The following is a 20411-nucleotide window of genomic DNA, read 5'->3' as shown; positions in this document are numbered from 1 at the left end:
CTTCTACTTCAAATGAGCTCAGTTCCTCTCAAGACCTATATACCCTGTCAAAACAAGTATAAATATGAAAAGCAGATCATCCTAAACAGGGGGAGACCAACCTCGAAGTCTAAGCAGGCTTAGCTCCAAGGGTCATGTTGTCTTAGCTAAACTATCAAATATCCACTTCATCTGCTTCCCCTAATCACTCTCACTACTGTAAATTTAAACCTCTAGATAGCTATTACTGCTGCAAGGATGACAAATGCAGCCCTTACAAAGTGTTTCATTCTGTCATATTTTTAACAATTTAGTTACATAATTTGTTTTCCTGCTCTAAATTGATCCATCTTCATTTGTATTGCTGTAACAAGAGGTGCATAGTGCATACAACCTATAGCAACGGCTACACAAATACTTCACAGTTACTAACCCTATCTTAGGGAACAAATTTTGAAGGATGTTCTTCCCAGACATACATTTTTTCAAGCTACGCCTTAGATAAAATYTGGATTATAAAAGGGAGAGGTTAGAAAAATAAATGATTTGTCCAATTAAAAAATATATACACAGTGTTGAATCAAAAAGATCTGTCACCGCCAGTAAGACCTTGAAGTCACTGGATAGGACAGATCTTTCTTTTGGCATCTCCGTGAGGCTCTGCTTAGCTCTGGCCTAACGACAGGTATGCAAGAGTTGCAAGACAGACTTCTTAGTAAAGTCTTCCAGAATAGTTTCTACATGGCAAACCCTTTGCCATGCCATGTACATCCCTCTGCTGCACCTCTCTTTGCCAGCTTTGGCCGCTCCAGAGCCAGCTATCAGAGGTGAGAGTAAGGAGACTGCCTCTCTGCCAGCACCCTGGGCAGCAGGGAGGACAAACATGAATTTCAAATTCCCAGTGCAAACTAGAGAAGCAACAAGCTCCTTGATGAAACAGATTACCAAACACAGGTGAACAATGTATTTTTCTCCATTCTTTTGGAAATAGCCTTATTCCCTTAGGAAAAAGTTTCTCTCAAACTGTTTCAACCTGAAGCAGACACCTTGGTGATAATACCAAGCTGCGGGGCTCATTCACTTACAGAAGCACCAGAATACCTCACAGGAAGGACTGGATAACATCAGTCAGTGGAAGAACAGAAATGAAACTTAATTTAATCAATTTAATTCAATAAATTTAGTTTAATCCCTAAATTCATGGACTTTAATTTCCCCTAAAACCTCAGCATTCAACAGCCGGATACAGACAAACCTAAGTGTAGCAGTCATCTTCAAGTTAACTAGGAGCTATCATTGTAATGCAGCTATGGATAAATCACATGTGATTACAGAATGCATCAGGAAGCTCCCAGAGCAGATAAAAACCTTTAATAGAATATATTGGCATTGTGAAAACTCATCTGGAACAATGTGTACAGCTCTGGTCATCTGTGCTCAGGAAAGGTTAATTCAACTGGGAGCAGAAAGAGTATTTTGATGATCAGAGTACTAGAGAGTCTCTTATGGGACCTGACTAAAAGAGTTTGGCTTGTTTCACTTCACAGTTGACAGCTGAGAGTGTATGTGATTTCKCTCTAAAGTCACATAAGATACATAAGCACCAAAGAGGGAGAAGAAAAGTAAATCATCCAGGTTATTGATGGATAAGTTGAACAAGACAAAGGACATTTCTTAGGTGCMATTATAAAATGGAAACAAACTGATTGGGAATAGATTTAGACTGGAAATTAGGGAGAGAAAAGAGTGAAATTCTGGAATAACATTCTAACAAGAGCAATAGGGACAAGAAACAACTGCTCTTCAGACTGATGAAATTTATTACAAGGAGTATAGGAGAGGGCTGCCTACAAGATTTTCCCACAACAGCAGGAAATGGAAATAAATGACAGATTAAAAGAAGGCTCTTTATTGTTTAATAATAATTAGTAAAATTGTTTCTAGCAGTTTTTGTAGGCCACAAAAGTTTTGCTCCTATTGGAGAGCTACAAGATGCTGTCAGACCTGTAGAACACAAATAGTCCAGATGTCTAACAAATGGGATTTTAGAAGGGCTGTAGACATCTGGAAATAGGTCATTCTCTGTATAATGTGAGTATCAACATAAAAATACAGGATGATTCAGAAAGTTCTCCAAATTTGGAAAGAGACTAGTAAGCAACACGTGTTTATGAGTCGCAGAGAGCAACCCATTCAGGGTTCAGATTACGCCAACCATATTCTTTGGCTAAACCTACATCAGAACCACTCAATCTGTCATAAGAAGACCCTGCTCCATAATGCTATGCTTGCTGTCCTCAAAACCCTCACATCAAATTTGCTGCGTGGATTATATGCACAAACATGCACAGAAATGTGTGTGTATGCAGGCACACCCATATACATGTATGTCACAAACACGGGCTATTTCCATTAAAAAATATATCATCTGTTTAAACAAGAGTCTGAAATGGCCCAAGATTTGAYGAAGAGTCATATAGTAACTCCAAAGTGGAATCAAGATGATCCTAGCTACCTAAACTCTTCGACAGCCAGAAACGGTCTCTACAACCTACTAAATAGCTTAGAAAACCAAATAAGCAAGCAAGTAAATGCTATTTCTACAGATCTGAAAGAATTTTTCTTTTGTGTGAAATATACTTAAGAGAAGCACAAAAACAGGAAGGAAAAGCTTTAAAAATGAAATTACAAATAAAACAGGACACAGAAGGAAAAGAAAAAAAAAAGCTTCCTGAAAATGAGGGGGAAGGGAACATACCAGCATCATTCGTTCTCAATGTGGGGCATTTGAGAACAAGCCACCAACAGAGTCCCTTCTTCCCTTGGCTTTGCCTCAGCCACCTAGAAGACTACTTTTACCGTATCCATAAAAAGCAGACAGTTATGGGCCGACCGCTCYGATGAGCTGGTCGGCCACGGTGCCCGCGGGTCCAGGCGGCAGTTCCCACGGCGAGGGCGCGCTTCCCGCCAGGCGCTCTTCCTCAGCTCTCCCCCGGGCTTAGAGAGCAGCCAGCCCTCCAGAGGCGGCCGCCGCTGCAGCTCCGGGAGGCTGCTGACCTGCCTTTTAAAATAGTGGGAGTCGCTTCCGTTGCGCTCGCGGCGGTGCTTTTACGGAGCCAAGAGCACGCCAAAACACTGCTTCCCCCTGCGCTCAACCTGAGTAACCGAAGAGCAGCTGTACGCSCTTCAAGGCAAGGCTACACTTTCCCACCCCTAATTTAACGCTGGCTTCCTTCCACCAGCCGTAACTGCAACGAAGGACAGAGAACGGTCACTTTGGGGGGAGCCACAGGCTCACGGCGCTATCTGAGGCTGCCTCAGCCACGTCAGACCGACACTGTACGCAACTGAAGGCAGAAAATCTACTTACTACATTCACTAGTAAATAGTAAGCAAGTCTGCTAACAGCTCAGTTCATAGGTAAACTCCTGAGGCCGAAGGCAGTGTCACGACAGCTGATCTTATAAATGAAGAGCTCCGCACAGAGTCAACGGAGAACCAGCTCCCGTGTGGGCCAAGTCATCTGCCGCTGCTGAATTACCTGGAGCAATCTGGCTTTAGCCATGACGTTTCTTTAGCTAACATACACAACTATGGAGCCTTTGAGCCCTATTTTCTATCTTCCTGTACACTTAGGCAAACTACTTTTTACACTTTTGCTTTCCAAGCCTTAGATCAGAAATAATGATACTTCCAGAGCAGTATGGGGGTTAACTCACTCATTTCTGCAAAGTATTTTGAAATTTGAAGAAACAAAGAGATAAAGTGCGGTGCATTACTGTTGYTGTTTGCAGTGCGTTAGTGTTATTAAGTTATATTGGCTCTCTTTCTAGGCTTTCTTTTCAGAGGAGTTTTAAAACAAATACTTGGATCAAATAACTCATCAATAACAACTTGGATACTGTCCAAGACCTAGGTCTTTGGCAAGTTCAAATAAAGCAGCTCTCTCTATGTTTTTTCAGTAGTAAAAGTGAAAACCACAGTGCACAGGAGGTTGATATTAGAGGGTACACTCGTCTGACAAGAGCTATGATCTACAGAAGATAAACTGAATAGCATATGGATAACAAGAATATCGGGACTTTGTATGTACCTGAGAATCGACAGTCAGATTATTGGTGGCTTTTTTACATTTAAGTTTCAAAGTAATTAAGGCATCAATACTACTGATGGTTCACTAGGAATGACACTACTCTCCAGACCAGGACCATTAATTCAAAAGACAGTCCTGGCACTCACAGCGGCTACAGTGGGAATGACCAAACCTATGCTTTTCTTTAGAAACAGAGAAGGAAGCCCAAGATCCTGCTCCTAGTGTCCATTTAAAACCTCATGACACTTGCCTTTACAGACAACAAATTTTGACTGCAAATGCTGTTCAACGCTTTGCATTTTTTAGGTGATGAAAGCAAAGCCCCCTTTTGGATGAGCCAGATGAAACATCTTTCCTGGATTACTGCCTCAGTTTGCACAGCTCTGCTGAATGCCAGTGACACATCTATTTTCTGTCCAAGAGCTATCCACATTTCAGGCACATATGGAAAAATACAATTTCTAAAACACTTCRGAGCTTTTCGCACAGAACGGTGCGTATCAGTTCCAGAGTTTACTCCGYGTACTCTGTACCCAGCCAGGGGGGACTAACCGCCAGAAGGGTCAGTGGAGCGAGTGCTCTGTTTGGGTTTTATGCTCTCTMCAAGATCTATACCAAAGTTTATCCGGGTGCCATGTTTCATATTACAAGGATATTCTTTTTCTCTGTAGTCCTGACATATGGAAGTAGAAGCACAGCTGGGTCTGAGACGAAGAAAATTTGTGACTGGGAGTTTGCGTTGTTGCTGAGAGTCTGGTTAGAYTTGGTTTTAATCACTAAGCGGACTGTATACTTTTGAGGACTGTTGAGGAAATGAGATATTCATGACCTGATTCAGAAACTAGCACTTTGGACAAAGTTTCAGATGAATCTGTTGATGAATTACCAGGAATAGCTGAGTTTATGTTTGACTGAATTTCTATGGTCAGCTTAATGAATACATGTACTTGGAACGACTTAACCAAGATGCACATTCATGCTTCTCTACTTTGCCATTATATATAGAATATACAAATACGTTGCACCAGTTGCAGTTGCTTTACACACAATTTTTCCCACAATAACAAGTCTAGAGCAAGAAAAAGTTAAAGTTATCACCAGAACATGCCATTACATTTCCAGCCCAAGGTTGTAACTTCCTCAGTAGCCCAAATGTGCCAGACAGAGATCTCCAGCTGTAACTCTCTGGAGTAAGTCCCATCTCTCCATTGGTATCACAGACATTTTTCTGAACAGTTCTATGCAGCAACAGTCAGACTCATGAAYAGCAGTAGTAAAAGGCCTGAATCACAGAAAATCCTATAAAGGAAAATATGGAGTTTTCAAGGCCAGTTTTTAATTAATTACCAGTTGGAAATGCAAGGTTTTCTTAGAAAAACCGTTTCTGGAAACGTCTCAGAAAATTCAAGCTTTACTTAGAACAGGCATTAAGGACAMACTGAGACAGAGAGAAGTTTTTCCTATCAAAAAGGTCATGTTAAATTCCTACATGATGTTCAGGAAAGAAAACAATGTAAACTAAAGCACTGTGATTATGCCAATATAACAAGTATCTATACTGCACATATAAAAACATCAATTATGCAAATTGTTTGAATTTACAAATTCTCAGCCTGTGTACTGAGAAATACTTAGTTTAAATGACTGTTCTAAATCCATATAAAGTACAGGATTTAGCCTTATAAACGGCCCTGGATCTTTACAGTTACCAGGCCTCCATTTAAACAAAATATGGTCTGTCATAATTCTGTCTGGCTTTCTCGCATTTCGCCTCTACAACATGGATGTGAAAGAGAAAGGCTTGATGTATTTATTCGGGTCTGGGCGCTCTGCCAATACAAAGATATTTTAGGTTTCTGGCTCACACTGAGTTCAACCTCTTACCTGCCTCCCCATTTAGACCACTGGAAGAAACCACAGCTACAGAATTACAGCCATAACATAATCAGAATAGCACAGAGAATGAATCATAGCATTATCCTTATATCACTGCCCTACCCAGGTTTCACTCGGCCATCTCCATCACAGATCTCTTGCAACGTCCATTTTGCATAGCGGCATTAAAAAAAGAACTCAGAATTGTGGTAAGTGCTAGAAAGGTTATCTGCTGGGAGAAAAAACTCTGAGTAGAATACTTAGAAGAAACTTAGATGTTTGTCAAAAACGATACATTAAAAAAAGATATTTTGGTTATTTTGGATGTTTTTACTAATGAGGTATTTATCCGTGCTTATTTATACACTTRTTTAGACTGGCTGCTGGAAGCAGTCACAAGCTTTAGGTGTTTTCTTCTCCCATCCCTCTAACTTGCAAGAGAGCCAAATGGAAACCTTAACATTTTTGTTTTGTGCAGAGATACTGCCTCCCTGTGATCACAACTTTAGTGATTCCTGGGAAAATACTCYTGTTGAGGCACGTAACACCAGAGTCAGGCCCCGCATATCTAGAGTTGAGCAACTCAAACAGTTAGAAATCCTTTTCCAGAGGGTTCATTCACTCTCTCTTCAGCACTGGACAGGTCACCAGGCCAGAAAACATTTGTTAAATCCCCTAAAATGCTAATTTTGGGTATCCACCTTGAAATAGCAGGAGTGCCACAGCTCCCATTAGCATCAGGTATCCCAACCTTGGGCAGCTAAAGTCTCTCAAGGGAATATTCTTTGCATGGAAGATACAGTGGCTTTGCAAATCAGTGSATTACAAAAAAAGGAATACACAATAAAGAGAAATCTGATGTGAAAACTGGAAGAGATTGACAAGAATACTGAGAACCTAGTGTCTTTTAGCAACAGCTTCAAAATCACCCTTAGTCAGCAAAAATGTTTTGGAGGTTGGTGTGAAATGAAGTTCCCAAGTCAGTGCCAGGAAGATGGATTTCCATCCTACAGCAATAAGTATCTTTGGTTTAATTGCTTGAAGGCCAATCCTKCTGTCAAAATTGAAGGGCCAAAACAAACTATTGTGAGGAAGCTTATATGAACTTGATTCRTGCTCTGAGCCATAATAAGTCTTTAGGGCTGTCATCATGAAAACTTTCACTGCACTTTATTTACATAATTTTAACTAAAAAAGGATAAATCTAACTCATTGGATAAGCCATGCTCTCTTTCAGCATTCTCATTTTTCTGCAATGCTATTAGCAATTATTTTTCCACTTCTAAAAAGTTTTCCATCATTCTTAACTCTGTTATCAGTCTCCATTTGAAATACATTGTGGCTTATTCAGACTGCTTTTAAACATCAATCAGCTCTGGTAGGCACACATATCTGTCCTGGAGAAAAAGAAATTGCATCAGTATAATTTAGTTACTAAWGATAAGTCCATTACACAATCAACAAATTGGTGCTTCTGCTGGATATTCCCTTTTCTCTTAGCCTCCATAAAGGAGCAATTTTTGGTTCAGTTAGACATTTGAGATTCATTTAGTAAATGGATAAAGTAAGTATTTGGACTTTTACCAATTGTGTTGCATTGTGCTGATTACTAATTGCAGCTGTTGCATTTCCACTGCAGAAATTGCTATTTTTCAGTATGAATACAATGATCTTTCAGGCATAGCTGGACATGCAAGTGCCCTACAAATCATTCATGTCTTCCGCTTCCCTGATGCAAAGAGTTTTCCATCTCCAGGCAACAATGAATTACAGCAAGGGCTGGCAACTTCCCTTGTGCAAAGTTCCACTGTGTAATAAACTGGAAACTCACTAATTTTATTTTATGAACCTTACTAACTTCATTTTCAGTTGTTCATAGTTTCTTGTAGCACCCATCACATTGGAAAATTATTCCATTTGGGGGCTCATCCTACCAAGTGATCAACCCTCTGTCACTGTCTTTACCTGATCTTTTTCAGAGTTTAAGCAAAATACAGTTTAGATATTTGAGTGCAACAAGCCTTGAGAGGAAATTCTGCTTTTCATTATGAATAAAACTCCTAAAATATGTCATTTTGTTCCATTTTATTTGTTGTATGTAATTCATCTGCAAAGCACTTGAGCGTGGTTTGAGTTAGAGGACTCAGTGTGAAYGAGATTCACTTAGACATTTAACTCCGCTTCAGCAGGATGTATTTTAAAATGTGACTAGGAAGTTAAATTAATAGTTAATTCTTCTAAATTTCCATTCCTACTATTTAGGCAGTACTAGATACCTAGAACCAAAAATGAAMCGATGATTTCAAGCTAGCTCAGCAGTAAATTGCTGCTACAGCTCACATCTCCAAATAAYGAAGAAAGTCTCACTTGGTAATTAAATAAACAGAAACCTTCTAAAACTACCTGGCAAGGGCACCCTAAAGCAGGGGATTCCTGTKGTGGGAGTTCTCCTGTGCAACACGTGCACTCCCAACGAGCAAGTTCGTATCTGTTTTCACACAGTCGTTTCCACACCAAGACACGTCTCCATTCCCCCCTCCCTCCTTCTTTCGTATTCCATGGTCCACTTCAACAATTAGTGGAAGTGGCTGGCTGAGCCTGTCCGCACTGTTCCCAGGCTTTGCTCTCCCCCGGTGAGCTCCGAAGACCATGCGTTATCCGACATGACACGGCTTGGGGGCCTTCTACAGCAGCAGTTGCACACAGGGAAGCAKGCAGAAGAAAGAAGAAAGTTAGTCCACATTACATCAGTCTTGGACAGCARGACTCAAATTATTGAGCCTTAATCTCTTAGGACATTGACCCAGGTGACTGGATTTTAGATTGTTAGGTCTTGTAAATAAAAAATAAATATATAAAAGGAGCATAAAGGTCGACAAAAGTCAGCTAGTTGTTCTGTTTTGTGACATTAAAACACAAGATCTGAAACTGAAATTAATCTTAGTACAGATAGAAACTAAATCYGGATGTTTTAACATCAGGCAAAAACATATCCATAATCTTTTTCTCAAATTGTTAAATACTTGTATTCCATCCCAGTTCATTCCTCTGCAACACGAGCATTTTGCCAGCTTGTACCTACATACTGAACGCGTTCAGTTTATTGTAAACAGTTTTTACATGAGACAGCTTCCTTTCACACACACACAGAGAGCCTCTGCACTTGAGTCCTTACATGCTTTTTAAATTAACCTAGTCAAGTGCACAAATCRTTGAAGACCATAAAATACAAGCAGAGGTAGCCTACTGTTCTCTAGAAATAAACTGGAAATAACTAGTCCCTTCTCTGTCCAAAATGGATGATTCCTTAGAGTGTATGCTTAATATTTTCTCTCATTTTGTTGCTGAAGTCCAGGGAAATGACCATTCTTCTAAGAAAAGGTAAACCCTCAGATGTGTCCCCAAATACTCTGCCTGTGTTCCAACTCTCATCAGCTAAACTGAATACATGGTCACTGCCATTGAYATCAACAGTCTTCAGTATTTACTGGTGTGTCCCTTCCTCTGTTRCTTTAACACAAATACAGTCAAGACTATGAGCAGTTTTACAAAAGATATGTATGTAAAAATTTCAAAACCTAAATTGGTCACCAGATCAGCTTCTGACAACTTGGAGAGAATCGAGTCCTCCCCTCTCCTCTTTCAGTGACCCAGACAAGAGGTAGCCCACAAAGCAATATCGACACTGATTTGCAAAAATGCAGGTAATTCCAAATACATTTGTACCCAAATACTTCTGTTCCATGAATAGCATGTGAAAAAGTATATGCAGATTATGGCAGTGAAATATATTTCTTTTAAAACATCCATATTTCAAAACTACATTTGAAATTACTACCTACAGTGTCTGAACACATTAAGTGCCTGCAGTAGTTCATAACACACCTGAAAAGTTATATAAAATGACTTAAAATATATATATATAAAATTAAAAACATGTAAATAAAAAATCCTCTTATGTTTTAGTGAGTGAAGCTTTTTATAAAGTTACATTGAAAAGCTGAAGTGGGTAGAAGAAGAATTACTCTTTGAAGGTCTAATCATACGTAGTAACTGGTCACGCAACTGTCAAACATAAGGATATATATAGACTTCATTATAGGTCACACTGGATTGCACTGCATTAAGTATCGGTTTCAGTCTTATCRATGAGAGAACACCTGCCACTTACCTCTTCCCAAATTGCATCCCAGTATTACTATCAATTTCTATTCAGTAAAAACAGGCTTATGACTTCAGAGATTTTTGTTTGCTTCATTATAGCTATCAGGTGCAAGGGAATGTTTTATTCCCTGTTTAAAGCTGAAAACCTATTAGGAGCGGAAAAAGCAGGAAAATCTGCTTTTGTTTTGTAACTAGGCATAAAAGCAGAGGAGAAAGGTCAGCATCTTGAAGGTTTGAAAGACAAAGCCAGAATTTCAAATGTGCTTGAGGACCTCTTGATGCAGATGGGCTAGTAGGATCTCCGAAGGCAACGGCACCTAATATGCCCAAGTTATTTTGCAAGCCTCATCTATCCGAACTACGATGTTTCTTAGCATCCATTTTTTATCTGTAGGATTAATCTTGTGAATGACACTTCAAGTAAACTTAACTACCTTGTCATCTGTTGTTCTTTTTTTTTTTTTGCATCTCAGATTATAGAGACAGACATCAAAAGTGAATGAGTTACAAGTCATTACTCATTTGTTGAGATCTTTTATCTGAAAACATGCGCTGTGAAAATAAAACACCTTTGCTTGCTAAGAAGGCACTGCAAGGCAACATGATTTGCTCAACACTGCAAACAATTTTAGTCTTACTAATGGAGACCAGCCCACATGGTTAAGTAGGGCATTTCCTCTTTTACTGCCTTCAGTATTTTGTAGCTGAAAATCAGAAGAGCTCATTTAATAGCATTTTTTTGCATGCAAATTGATGATGTCTGCACAGGTCGGACCCTGTTAAAGGAGCCAGAACTCTTTAAATACACAATATAGAAAAAAATATAATATATAAGCTCTGCAAAAAATACAAATTATAAGCTCTGCATAGCCTGGAGCTGCATAGTCATTCTCAAAAATATTAAAAAAAATAAGAAAAACATATAGCTAATCCTCACCCATAAATCTGATGTTTATGAATAATGTTGGTTCAAAGTGTCACATGGCAGAAACTCTCCATTTCCCGATAAAAAGGTAGAGCTGATCTAGAATTAATGYAACGACTATCCAAGAAGACTAGTGTTAAGACCACGCTGGTATTCTGTCTCCTGCATTCACTGACTGCAGAACTGGGGAATGCTCAGCTGTGGCAACTAAAAGGACAAGTCCACGGAGTGCAGGAAGCCTGTGAGCTCTTTGGAGAGTGCTACTGGTTGAATGTGCCTGGTAGACTGCTGGTTAGGATACCCCAAACACCAACTGTTTGAGTTTATAGATGATTGCACACTAAATGGTTGTAGATCCCTTTGTTTCAAGAACTGTGCATCCGATGTGCCACCAGAGGTTCTAGGGGAAAAGAAAAGACTCCCATTTCACAGCTTTCAGATAACCATATGAACCACATAGAGGGTGTGATAATTAGACACACTCATTTAAGTATCACTTTTGATGCTGCAGGTTAATGTAGTCTCCTCTAATTTATCTTCTGAATCCCTGGTCTTCCTGATCAGACTGCTGAAAGAGTCCTAACAGTGTTATTTTAGGACACAGCACCATTGTCTGTAGACATCAAACCAGAATTCTTTCACCTCACATGCACAAGGGGGGGGGGAGCTTTCCATCACTGCTGACTTAGCATGACTTAGCTAGTACGTCGGTCCTTATATGAAAAATTCAATATAGATAAGGATGGGCTTACTGAGGAAGTGAATTGGGCCTCAAGACTTTGCGAATCCCACCTCCATACTCATGTACAACACAGGACAAGTTGCTTGAATCTCAGCCATCCATACGAATGTCAGTGCAGCAAGGACAATATCATTTCCTCTCATATGCCTTTGGTCTACAACATCTATCAAGGCTTTAAATTCTTCAGAGTTTGTCTGTACCGGTATATGTACCTTATGCATACACAGGCATCTCTAGCACAACAGCATTCAATCATGGATGAAAAGAAGTCCCGTAAGATGCTGCAGTGTAGCCTACAGACATATTAGAAGTAGTAACTATGTTAAAACAATGGAAAGGTGAAACCAAAATTATTAATATTATTTTGCACTKTATGTGTGGAATATTTTTTGTGCAAATGAAACCTCAGCCATTCATCAATGCAAAGCTTATATCAAGGACTCTCTGTCCTGCCTCAGGCTATACAGTAAATATGCAGGTGATGATTTAGTGCTTTTATCCTTGAATTGCCTTTCCTCATGCCATTTAATTTAGATCATACTTCCAACACAGGAGTCTCGATTAATACTCTGTAACAGCAAATCCCACTGTAATTAATTTATGCAAAAGGAATGGTAACACATGATGAAACCACATTCCAGRAGATGCAATGTTCCACTGAGAAGCTGGCAAGCTCCCACACCTATTTTGATGACACCGTAACTAAGCATCKCTTTTAGTGTCTTCTCTACTCTTCCCTTCTTCCACAAGCCTTGTAGGCATCATTGTACCTGCCATTTCAACTCTCATTTCAGAGAATACTTTTCACAGAAGTCTCTACAACCAACAGACGAATCCAATTTCACTCCCCAAATGGGAGCGATAAGCTTTGGGACAAGTTACAACCAAATCTGCTGCTAAATTCAGTGTGCTCATTTAGTGGCTGAACATTATTTAATCCTAATAATCCTTCACTTGCCTAAATACAATCTTCCAGAGTCATGAAACTGTTGGGTCTTCATCCTTGGAGATAATCAAACCTGACAGGGCAAGGTCCTGAGCAACCTGCTCTAGCTGATCCTGCTTTAAGCTGGGTGGTTAGACTGGATGATCTCCAGAGGTCCTTTCCAACTTAAACYATTCCACAATTCTGTAAAAATATTTGTTGGTAGTTACATTGTTAGAGACAACGTCACGAAAAGCAGGGCAACAAAGACTTTGCAAATTATTAAATATACCTATTTATAACTGTTGCATGCCTATTTAGAGGCATATARCAGTTCTGAATCTGTGGAAATTCGTCAAGGATTATGGCTAGGTAGCAAAACTACAGTCAATGTGATCCACATTAGGATTCTATGCATAATTTCAGAAGTTTTTCTGTTTTCCATATAAAGTCCATTCAAAATAAGTGGCATGCAGGTAACGATCCATTTCTTTCACTAGGCAGATTATTGACAATATTAATGGCACCTGTWTAGTCCATCACATTCTTCCAACTATACCTTTCCTACTAAGGGCTTGTCTTCACTACAATGTTTCTTCATACTTAGATTCCAATTTTACCCCTAATCCAGCTTAGCACCTATTGATTGTTTTAACTCCATGGAAAATATCTCTCCAATCTTTTCTAATGGAATTAATAGGCATATAGCTTCTAAAAACCAGATCTGAACTGAAATGATCCATCAAAGACCACTAGAAAAGTCTACAAGGGAGCAAGAAAATCTTGTGTTTTGTAGTGCTGTAAGCCAGCAGTCTAAATATTGAGGTAGCTTTCCTTTCCTCTGTTTGCAGAAGCAGGGCTGCATTTTCTTATGGACATTGTTTCRATAGCATTACCAACTTAAAAAGCAGACTGCCCAAACTGTCCAAYGTCTGTAGTGAATAAATGATGATTTCATTTGGTTCATGATGGTTTCATTATATGGCAGATAATGTTTATAATGCACACACTTCCTCCTAATAACACTTCAGACCTATGAATACATATTCTCCAGCAGCTTAAAATGGGGTATAGCTCCATCACCCTAACTACAAAAACTGATTAAGTCTTCAGCTTATGACATAGGTTCTGGTTTTTGAACACAAGATCCCTGGTATCCTTTGTAATAATGACGATGAGGTCTGAACAGCCATGGTGTGTGATACAAATGACAACCATGAAACACACACTGCAATGGATTTGTTATGCATCCCGCTAAGTCACCCTCACGTAACGTAGTTTACTGTCATGCTAAATTACACAAAAATGTAACCTTATACACCATGCTCTAAATATTCCATGTCAAAGCTTAACACAAAAGACTAAAGTACTACATCATGTTCTGGTTCTCTGCTTCATAAATAATAACTTTCATGCTTTAAAGGTTTCGTAGGTAATAAGATGCAAGTAATTTAAAAGAAGCAGTATTATAGAAGCAAATACTAAACTGAAGCTCTTGCAGCCACCTGAAGAATAAATACAGCAGTTTGAAGCAGAATTTGTCATATATACCGCCATTTCTACCTATGCCTAGTATTGAAATATTTCTGTGGTGGCATAGTACTTTATCTCTAAACCACCAATAATATTATATATTTATTGATGGTGTATTACATACATGCACGTAAGATCTCCCTTCCAGTCATACACAAAACATACTCGATTCAAGATGCYCTCAAGCTATCTTTTCTGTTGGTCCTTGAAGAGCTGTGTAACACTCCCTTCTCATCAGGCCTTAACGCTTTCTCTGCTGTGAAAACACCAACAGAAAATTGCAACAGCATTCCTCYGCAACTGGATCAGGTGCTGAAAGCAGCCTTATCATGGAAGCCTGATGATCAGCCTAAGGTAATTTACTCTGCAAAGGAGCTAGGTCCGGTATTTCTACGCCAGACATTCTGTGACCCCTCTTATCCACTGCTGATGTCATCCTTGATGCTCCACTTCTCTTATAAGCARCCCTGCTCTTTCATTATTCCACATAAAGCCTTTTTATACAAATTCAGCTCTTCTCCAAAAAACTCAAAAATAGTACTTCACTCAACATGTAGGCCCATAATGTGGTACATCTACCAACAGCCATGATGGTAAAGTTTTGACTATTTCTACTCCCATTAGTCCTGCCAAGCCAGTGCAGCCGCAAACAGCCTACTCCCATGACTGTCCAAGTATCATCAACAAAATGACCTTTGAATCCTGCCTGCAGGTCAAATTCTGCTTTCAGACACATAYGAATACGTAATTTTTAAATATACATATCACCCTTGAATGCAACRTGGTGCCCAGGTGAAACTGGGCATGAGCTGAACCTTGCAGGTCTGTGAACAGGCACAGGAACCTCCCAGGTGCTAGTAAGGGCACACATTAGCCATAGAATATTTATTCCTGGAAATGATTCATGAGAAGGAAAGAATGTAGCTGGTTTTCTCATATCCTTGGACAGGCAAACAGGGAAAAAAAAACAACAGCATTTTAGCAGAGTTTTCAATCACAGAGTCATCAAGGCAGATACAATTTGGTGCAATGCCATCTCTCTAAAAAAGGGAGTGACTAACCTTACACGATGGGAACTATTAAAGGTGATTTAACATTTAGCACCAAGAATCTTCTTTGGCAAAGGACTACAATTTTGCTAACTCATTATCATTCCTCTTTAGCTCACTCTCRACTTCCAAGGCAATTTTCTGCCTCAATCCTGATCCTTCTAGGAGCCTCCCATTTTCTTTTATTTCAGTAAATCCCAACAAGCACCATGTGAACATCCACCCTGAGGGCCAAGACCCTAAAGATCCACACTTCTGTGCGGTTTCTTCCACACTCATGACATATTCCTGCAATGAAATTAACTTCTTTCCAGCTAGCCTACAGCCCTCACCGCTGTAAAGAAGGTTGGATGAGACAACTTAGGAGYAGAATCTCCTGGATGTTTTAAAGAAGTAGTACCTTCCAATATCTTCAGTTTTAAAACATAACATAAACTGGTCTAATAGGTCCTTTAATTACAATGGCAGCTATTATGACTACAAACATTAATCCCTTTTTTCTGTCAGTTAGATTCAGAGTGCAATCTCAAATCTCCTGGGCARATACCTCTTGCCCTCTTCAGATATTTAATATATCAGCCCTTTAGGAAGGAATCCAAATATAAGCTTCAAGGCCACATAAACTCAGGACAACTCAGAGTATGGCCTATGAGAGCAAGGGGGAGGATAGTTGCAGATTTAACTTTAGGGAAATATTTATCTCCACTCCTCTTTGACTCCCACTCTCCCCACCTCCTTTTTGCCAGAAAAACAAACATTTTTCATTCTTAGATAACATTGGAAGCAGATTTCCTCATCTCCTTTGGAAGAATTCACCAGCTTATTCTTCATTTGTTGCTTTCTAAAGTGACCCTTAAACTGAAGTGCCATTCTCATCAGCACACCTGGCAATTACCAAGAGAAAAGAAGCACTCTGTAAAAACTGTGACAGAACAAAATCATTTCCCAGTGATTTATTAGGCATGCAGCCGTTAATGACATTGCAAGTGTGGAAAGCAARATGGAGGGGCAGAGCTGAAGCCAACACAAGCTGTCAGAACAACACTGTAGTCTCTCGGGTTAGACACATTTAAGCCATCTGAAGTTCCAGCCTGGCATGCTGACACAACAGCCCTGAAAACACCCATAAATTTGCACATTGAGGAATCTGTTCAAAATCACAGTAGCCAGCAAAGAAATGGAAAAAAAGCATGCAGAGATGTTTGTGCGATATTGGTAATAAAGGATCACGACTTCCAAGAGCCTCCTTCTACTGCATCGGCTCTGCTGTCAGGGCAGAAGTAGTAGAGGCAACAGCCACTTCCCTGGCTTGGGAGAGRGAATGTTTTTGTATTCACTTACAGACACTTACAGTTATTTTTGTCCTTATTGTGAAAAATTCCTTTGTTCTTTTGCACTAAGAAGTCACCTTGTGATATATCTGGGTATAAGCCAAGGAAGCACCAAGGTTCTGCAATTCCCACCTGCTGGGAGCAGCAGGTGCTTGTCACTTGCCACAGTGAAGTTCTTGAGACAGGTTCTGCTCTCTAGTGTAAACACAAAGTAACTTTACTGGCACTGTCTGAATTACACCAGGGCAGAATCCCTCCTTTTTCACAGCAACACAGAGTTACAAGCAATGTTACCATTAGAACAGAGCCATTCTGTGAGATGACAAAAGAATGTACTGATCTCACCACCGTGAGCTCCTACTCAGCAACCACGTTCTTAGAGGAGAGTTTTTAAAACATGTTCRAAGCAAGTGGTGCATTAAACGTAGATTCTATTATCTTCTAATGGCTTAAAAAAATCTGTAATGCTAATACTCTTATATTAGATATGTCTAATCGAGAGAGCAAAGATTTGTGTCCGGATCTGTAGCAGATTTCAAGGATATTCCGATCAGAAATTTCAATTTGGGTCTCTCTAATTTCAAGATTTCCGAAAGTGCTGCCAGGAAAGAGGGAAGTGGATATGACCTCTATCTTACACAGGCTCCTGCAAGGTGAAAGGAGAGTGTTTTCAGACTTTTTGTACTATGACTCACTAATCTTACTTGAAAAATTTACCTGTGAAATGCTCCAGATGMTGTGCAATACAAAACTAGCTTTCTCAAACTGATCAATTTGTTCCCATTGTCACAGCAAGCTCATAAAAATAAATGAGAGAGAAGAAAAGCATACAAACTTTCTTTGCAGATACGCCCACAATCGTTGTATATTTTGTATTATTCACTTTTTCTTGCCCAATATTTGTCACTACTTTAAGTCAGTGTTTAAGTCAGTAATTTACATTACTACATGTAAATATGTATTTTAAGGCTAGCCTGAATCACAACAGTACCTTTCTGTTCTACTGCTTTCTTTTAGATTTAACTCCTCTCTCCCTTCCTACTTAGACCTCATTAGTCCTTCTGCTCTTCCTAACTTTAAGATCTCAATGATCTTCAAAGATCAAGAATTACATGTCTCAGCAATAAACATGATCTCACAGCAAAACAAAGAAGAGGATGAACAAAATAAAAATTACTGTCTGGTGAAAGYTCCCTTGACAACTACAGCTACACTGACAGGCACCACTGAAATAATAGGAATGATGCTTCAAAACAAGAGCCAAGAAAATGTTATGAAAGAGGGAAAAAAAACAGTCTAAATGGATCTTTTCAAATGCAGATTCCACTGTCAAATGAGGAGAATGAGAAAAATGTTCTTTATTGTAGCACAGTCAAACTTAAACTGCCAGATAACAGCAAAACACCAAGAACAAAGAATAAAACTTGAAAGACCATTGGCCCAATTGTCCATTCCAGAAATGCTAGAATGATGCAGAATGAAACAGAAAGGTAATATTCTGGGGATGGAAAGGAGGGAGGGACGGTGCTAGTTCATTACTGATTCTTGAATTGCTCCCAACTAAGTGAACAATAAAACTCACGTTGACTTCAGTGCAGTATCAGGCATTTGCAGGCTTGTGTCTGAATAACTACCATTGCCTAGGTGACAAACTGCACAGCAAAGAAGCCAAAAGATTAATGAACATGAAAAATTACAGTCCATTTCTAATGCTGTTCTGTCCAAGACCAAACTGAGTCAACAACACTCCTGAAGAAAGATGGTCTACTGGCTTAGAGAGGTGATTAGGAGAAAGCATTAGCCTTCCCTCATCAAAAATGTTTAGGTTTGAACAAGTTACTTAGACACTGCTTTCCACCTTAGCTTCACAGCCATAAAAATGGGGAAAACTGCAGTTAGTACCRGTGTGGTCAGAGTTGTGTGGTGTTGGCAGGTATTCCAAAAAACATCGGATGGAGCCTGCAGACTCATGCAGCAACAGCAGCATCTCCCAGGCTACCTGTGGCTCTTCAGCAGGGAGAGATGCAGGTTCTCTGAACTGAGTTAGAAACAGTTGCACAGAAGTTCCTGGCTTGACTGAGTCAAAGGCAGAGGACTATGGAAAGGGATAGGAGAGCCAATGCAGCAGGTAGGATGAAAAGGAAGAAGGTACATACTCTGAGTGGCCCTTTAATGTACTACATTCTATTTTCTTGGTATTTTATAACCCTATTGTTAAGGCGAATATGGTAATACGGCAAAAATTATTGCCTAAACACTCCAGTCACAAATGCATGGGGAAAAACCACATTAGCAGACACAGATCCATTTCTCCTAGCTTTGAATGCACTCGAGCAATGCAGCAGGAGTTTGGCATATGCTCCTGGGCTTGCATTCCACTCCAGAGAAAAATRAAGTCTACAGAGGAGCTGTGTATTTCTCCTCCATTTTATTCTACACACTCAAGACACCTAATAAATTCRCTTTCACTTCCTATTCTTCTCTAAAACAAAAGAAAAGCTTAGAAACAGAAYGATCTTTTTGGTCTCTTGTAGCCTGGCAAGGGACACGCTTAGGACTGTCTCCACTTTTATATAAAGAGACCAAAATAAAAAACCCAGATTGCACAGAAAAGATGTCGGGACTAAGTCATTTCTTGCCAGAAGTGCTGGAGCCAAACGCAAATTGGGATGGAAAATAAAAAATTGGAGTGGTTACATGGATAACAAGAATATCCTGTGTTAATAGTAAAGAAAAATAATAACCAAAGTTTTGAAAGGGATGTAAACTCTGAAGACCCAGAGAAGCCAGTCTTTTAGTATTCACTGGAAATAGAAACTTTGTCTGTGGTTAATCTGTATCTTTGTGCTACAACTTCTTGCRTCTTGTCTTTATCGCGTGAATATACAAAACTGAGTCAGTTTATAGCTTGCAAGGCTCATTTGTCTGCTCCACTACGACAATATAACTGTTCCTGCTTTTCTGGCAATAAATAGATGGCTTGTGACAAAATCTGAGAGGGCTCTGGGTTCCTGAGCCCTGTGAAATTCAGATGGGAAATAGTCTTGAGACATGGAAGAGTCAGATTAAATGCTCTGATTCAGCCACAAGGCACGGACAGTTCCCAGAGCCAAAGCTGGGGATGCTGAAGTCCCTGKTTGGGGGTGAACACACTTTTAGCTAAACCACACTGACAGTGTGTGTGTGAACTGCATGAACCGTGCTGATCCCACAGCCCGGGGCAGGCGAGCAGCGGCACGGCGCGAGTTACCCTCGCTCCTCCGCGCCACTCGCTGCACGCGGGACGCGGCACCGTGGGCTCGCAGCCCTGCGCAGGAGGGGCTGAGACCAGGGCAGACTCCTATGCTCCRACCCAGCCTAAAGGTGCCGGACTTGCCAGTTGCACAGACGGCACCGCTCAGCTTAGCTTCCCCCAGACTCCGAACCTCAGCATCAGGCACAGGAAACACGGCTCCCGCCTCCCTCCCTGCCTCTAGCTGTGCTAAATGTCAAGAAAAACATGCACCAGCACCCAAGTCACACCAGCTGCTGAGGCGGAGGAAGGGCCGGGAGGAACTTACGGGAATGTGCACTCGCAGCATGAGTTTCTTCTGGCTGGAGCTTTTTCTGCTGCTGCTGCTGGAGGCATCTTTCTTCTTGGTGTCCATGGCAGTGCTTCCCATCCCTTTAACCCAGGCACGGTGCTGGGCAATGGATCTGGAGTCTGGAGAGGAAGGAAGGCTCCTTTTCCACCTCTCCCCACAGTCCCCAGTTACTCCAGGCTCCTTTTTTTTTTCTTTCTTTTTTTTTTTTTTT

At 40.2% G+C, this 20411-nt stretch overlaps 1 protein-coding gene across 2 annotated transcripts in view; it reads right to left on the bottom strand.

Moving 5' to 3' along the window:
* PRKAG2 (protein kinase AMP-activated non-catalytic subunit gamma 2) overlaps positions 1–20384 on the bottom strand; it is a 215860-nt gene extending 195476 nt beyond the window's left edge. For both annotated transcript variants that reach the window (XM_085316450.1, XM_085316451.1), the window contains exon 1: positions 20177–20384. In XM_085316450.1, coding sequence (XP_085172576.1) covers positions 20177–20278 — 102 coding nt within the window. In that variant the 5' untranslated portion in view covers positions 20279–20384. The remainder of the gene's footprint in view (positions 1–20176) is intronic.
* Between the last annotated feature and the right edge of the window lie 27 nt (positions 20385–20411).

This window comes from Rhea americana, unplaced genomic scaffold (genome assembly GCF_003343005.1).
Source record: "Rhea americana isolate MKP2758 unplaced genomic scaffold, rheAme1 scaffold_47, whole genome shotgun sequence".
NCBI lineage: Eukaryota > Metazoa > Chordata > Aves > Rheiformes > Rheidae > Rhea > Rhea americana.
The sequence above is the reverse complement of the archived record's forward strand: the minus strand, read 5'-3'. Positions and strand labels throughout refer to the sequence as shown.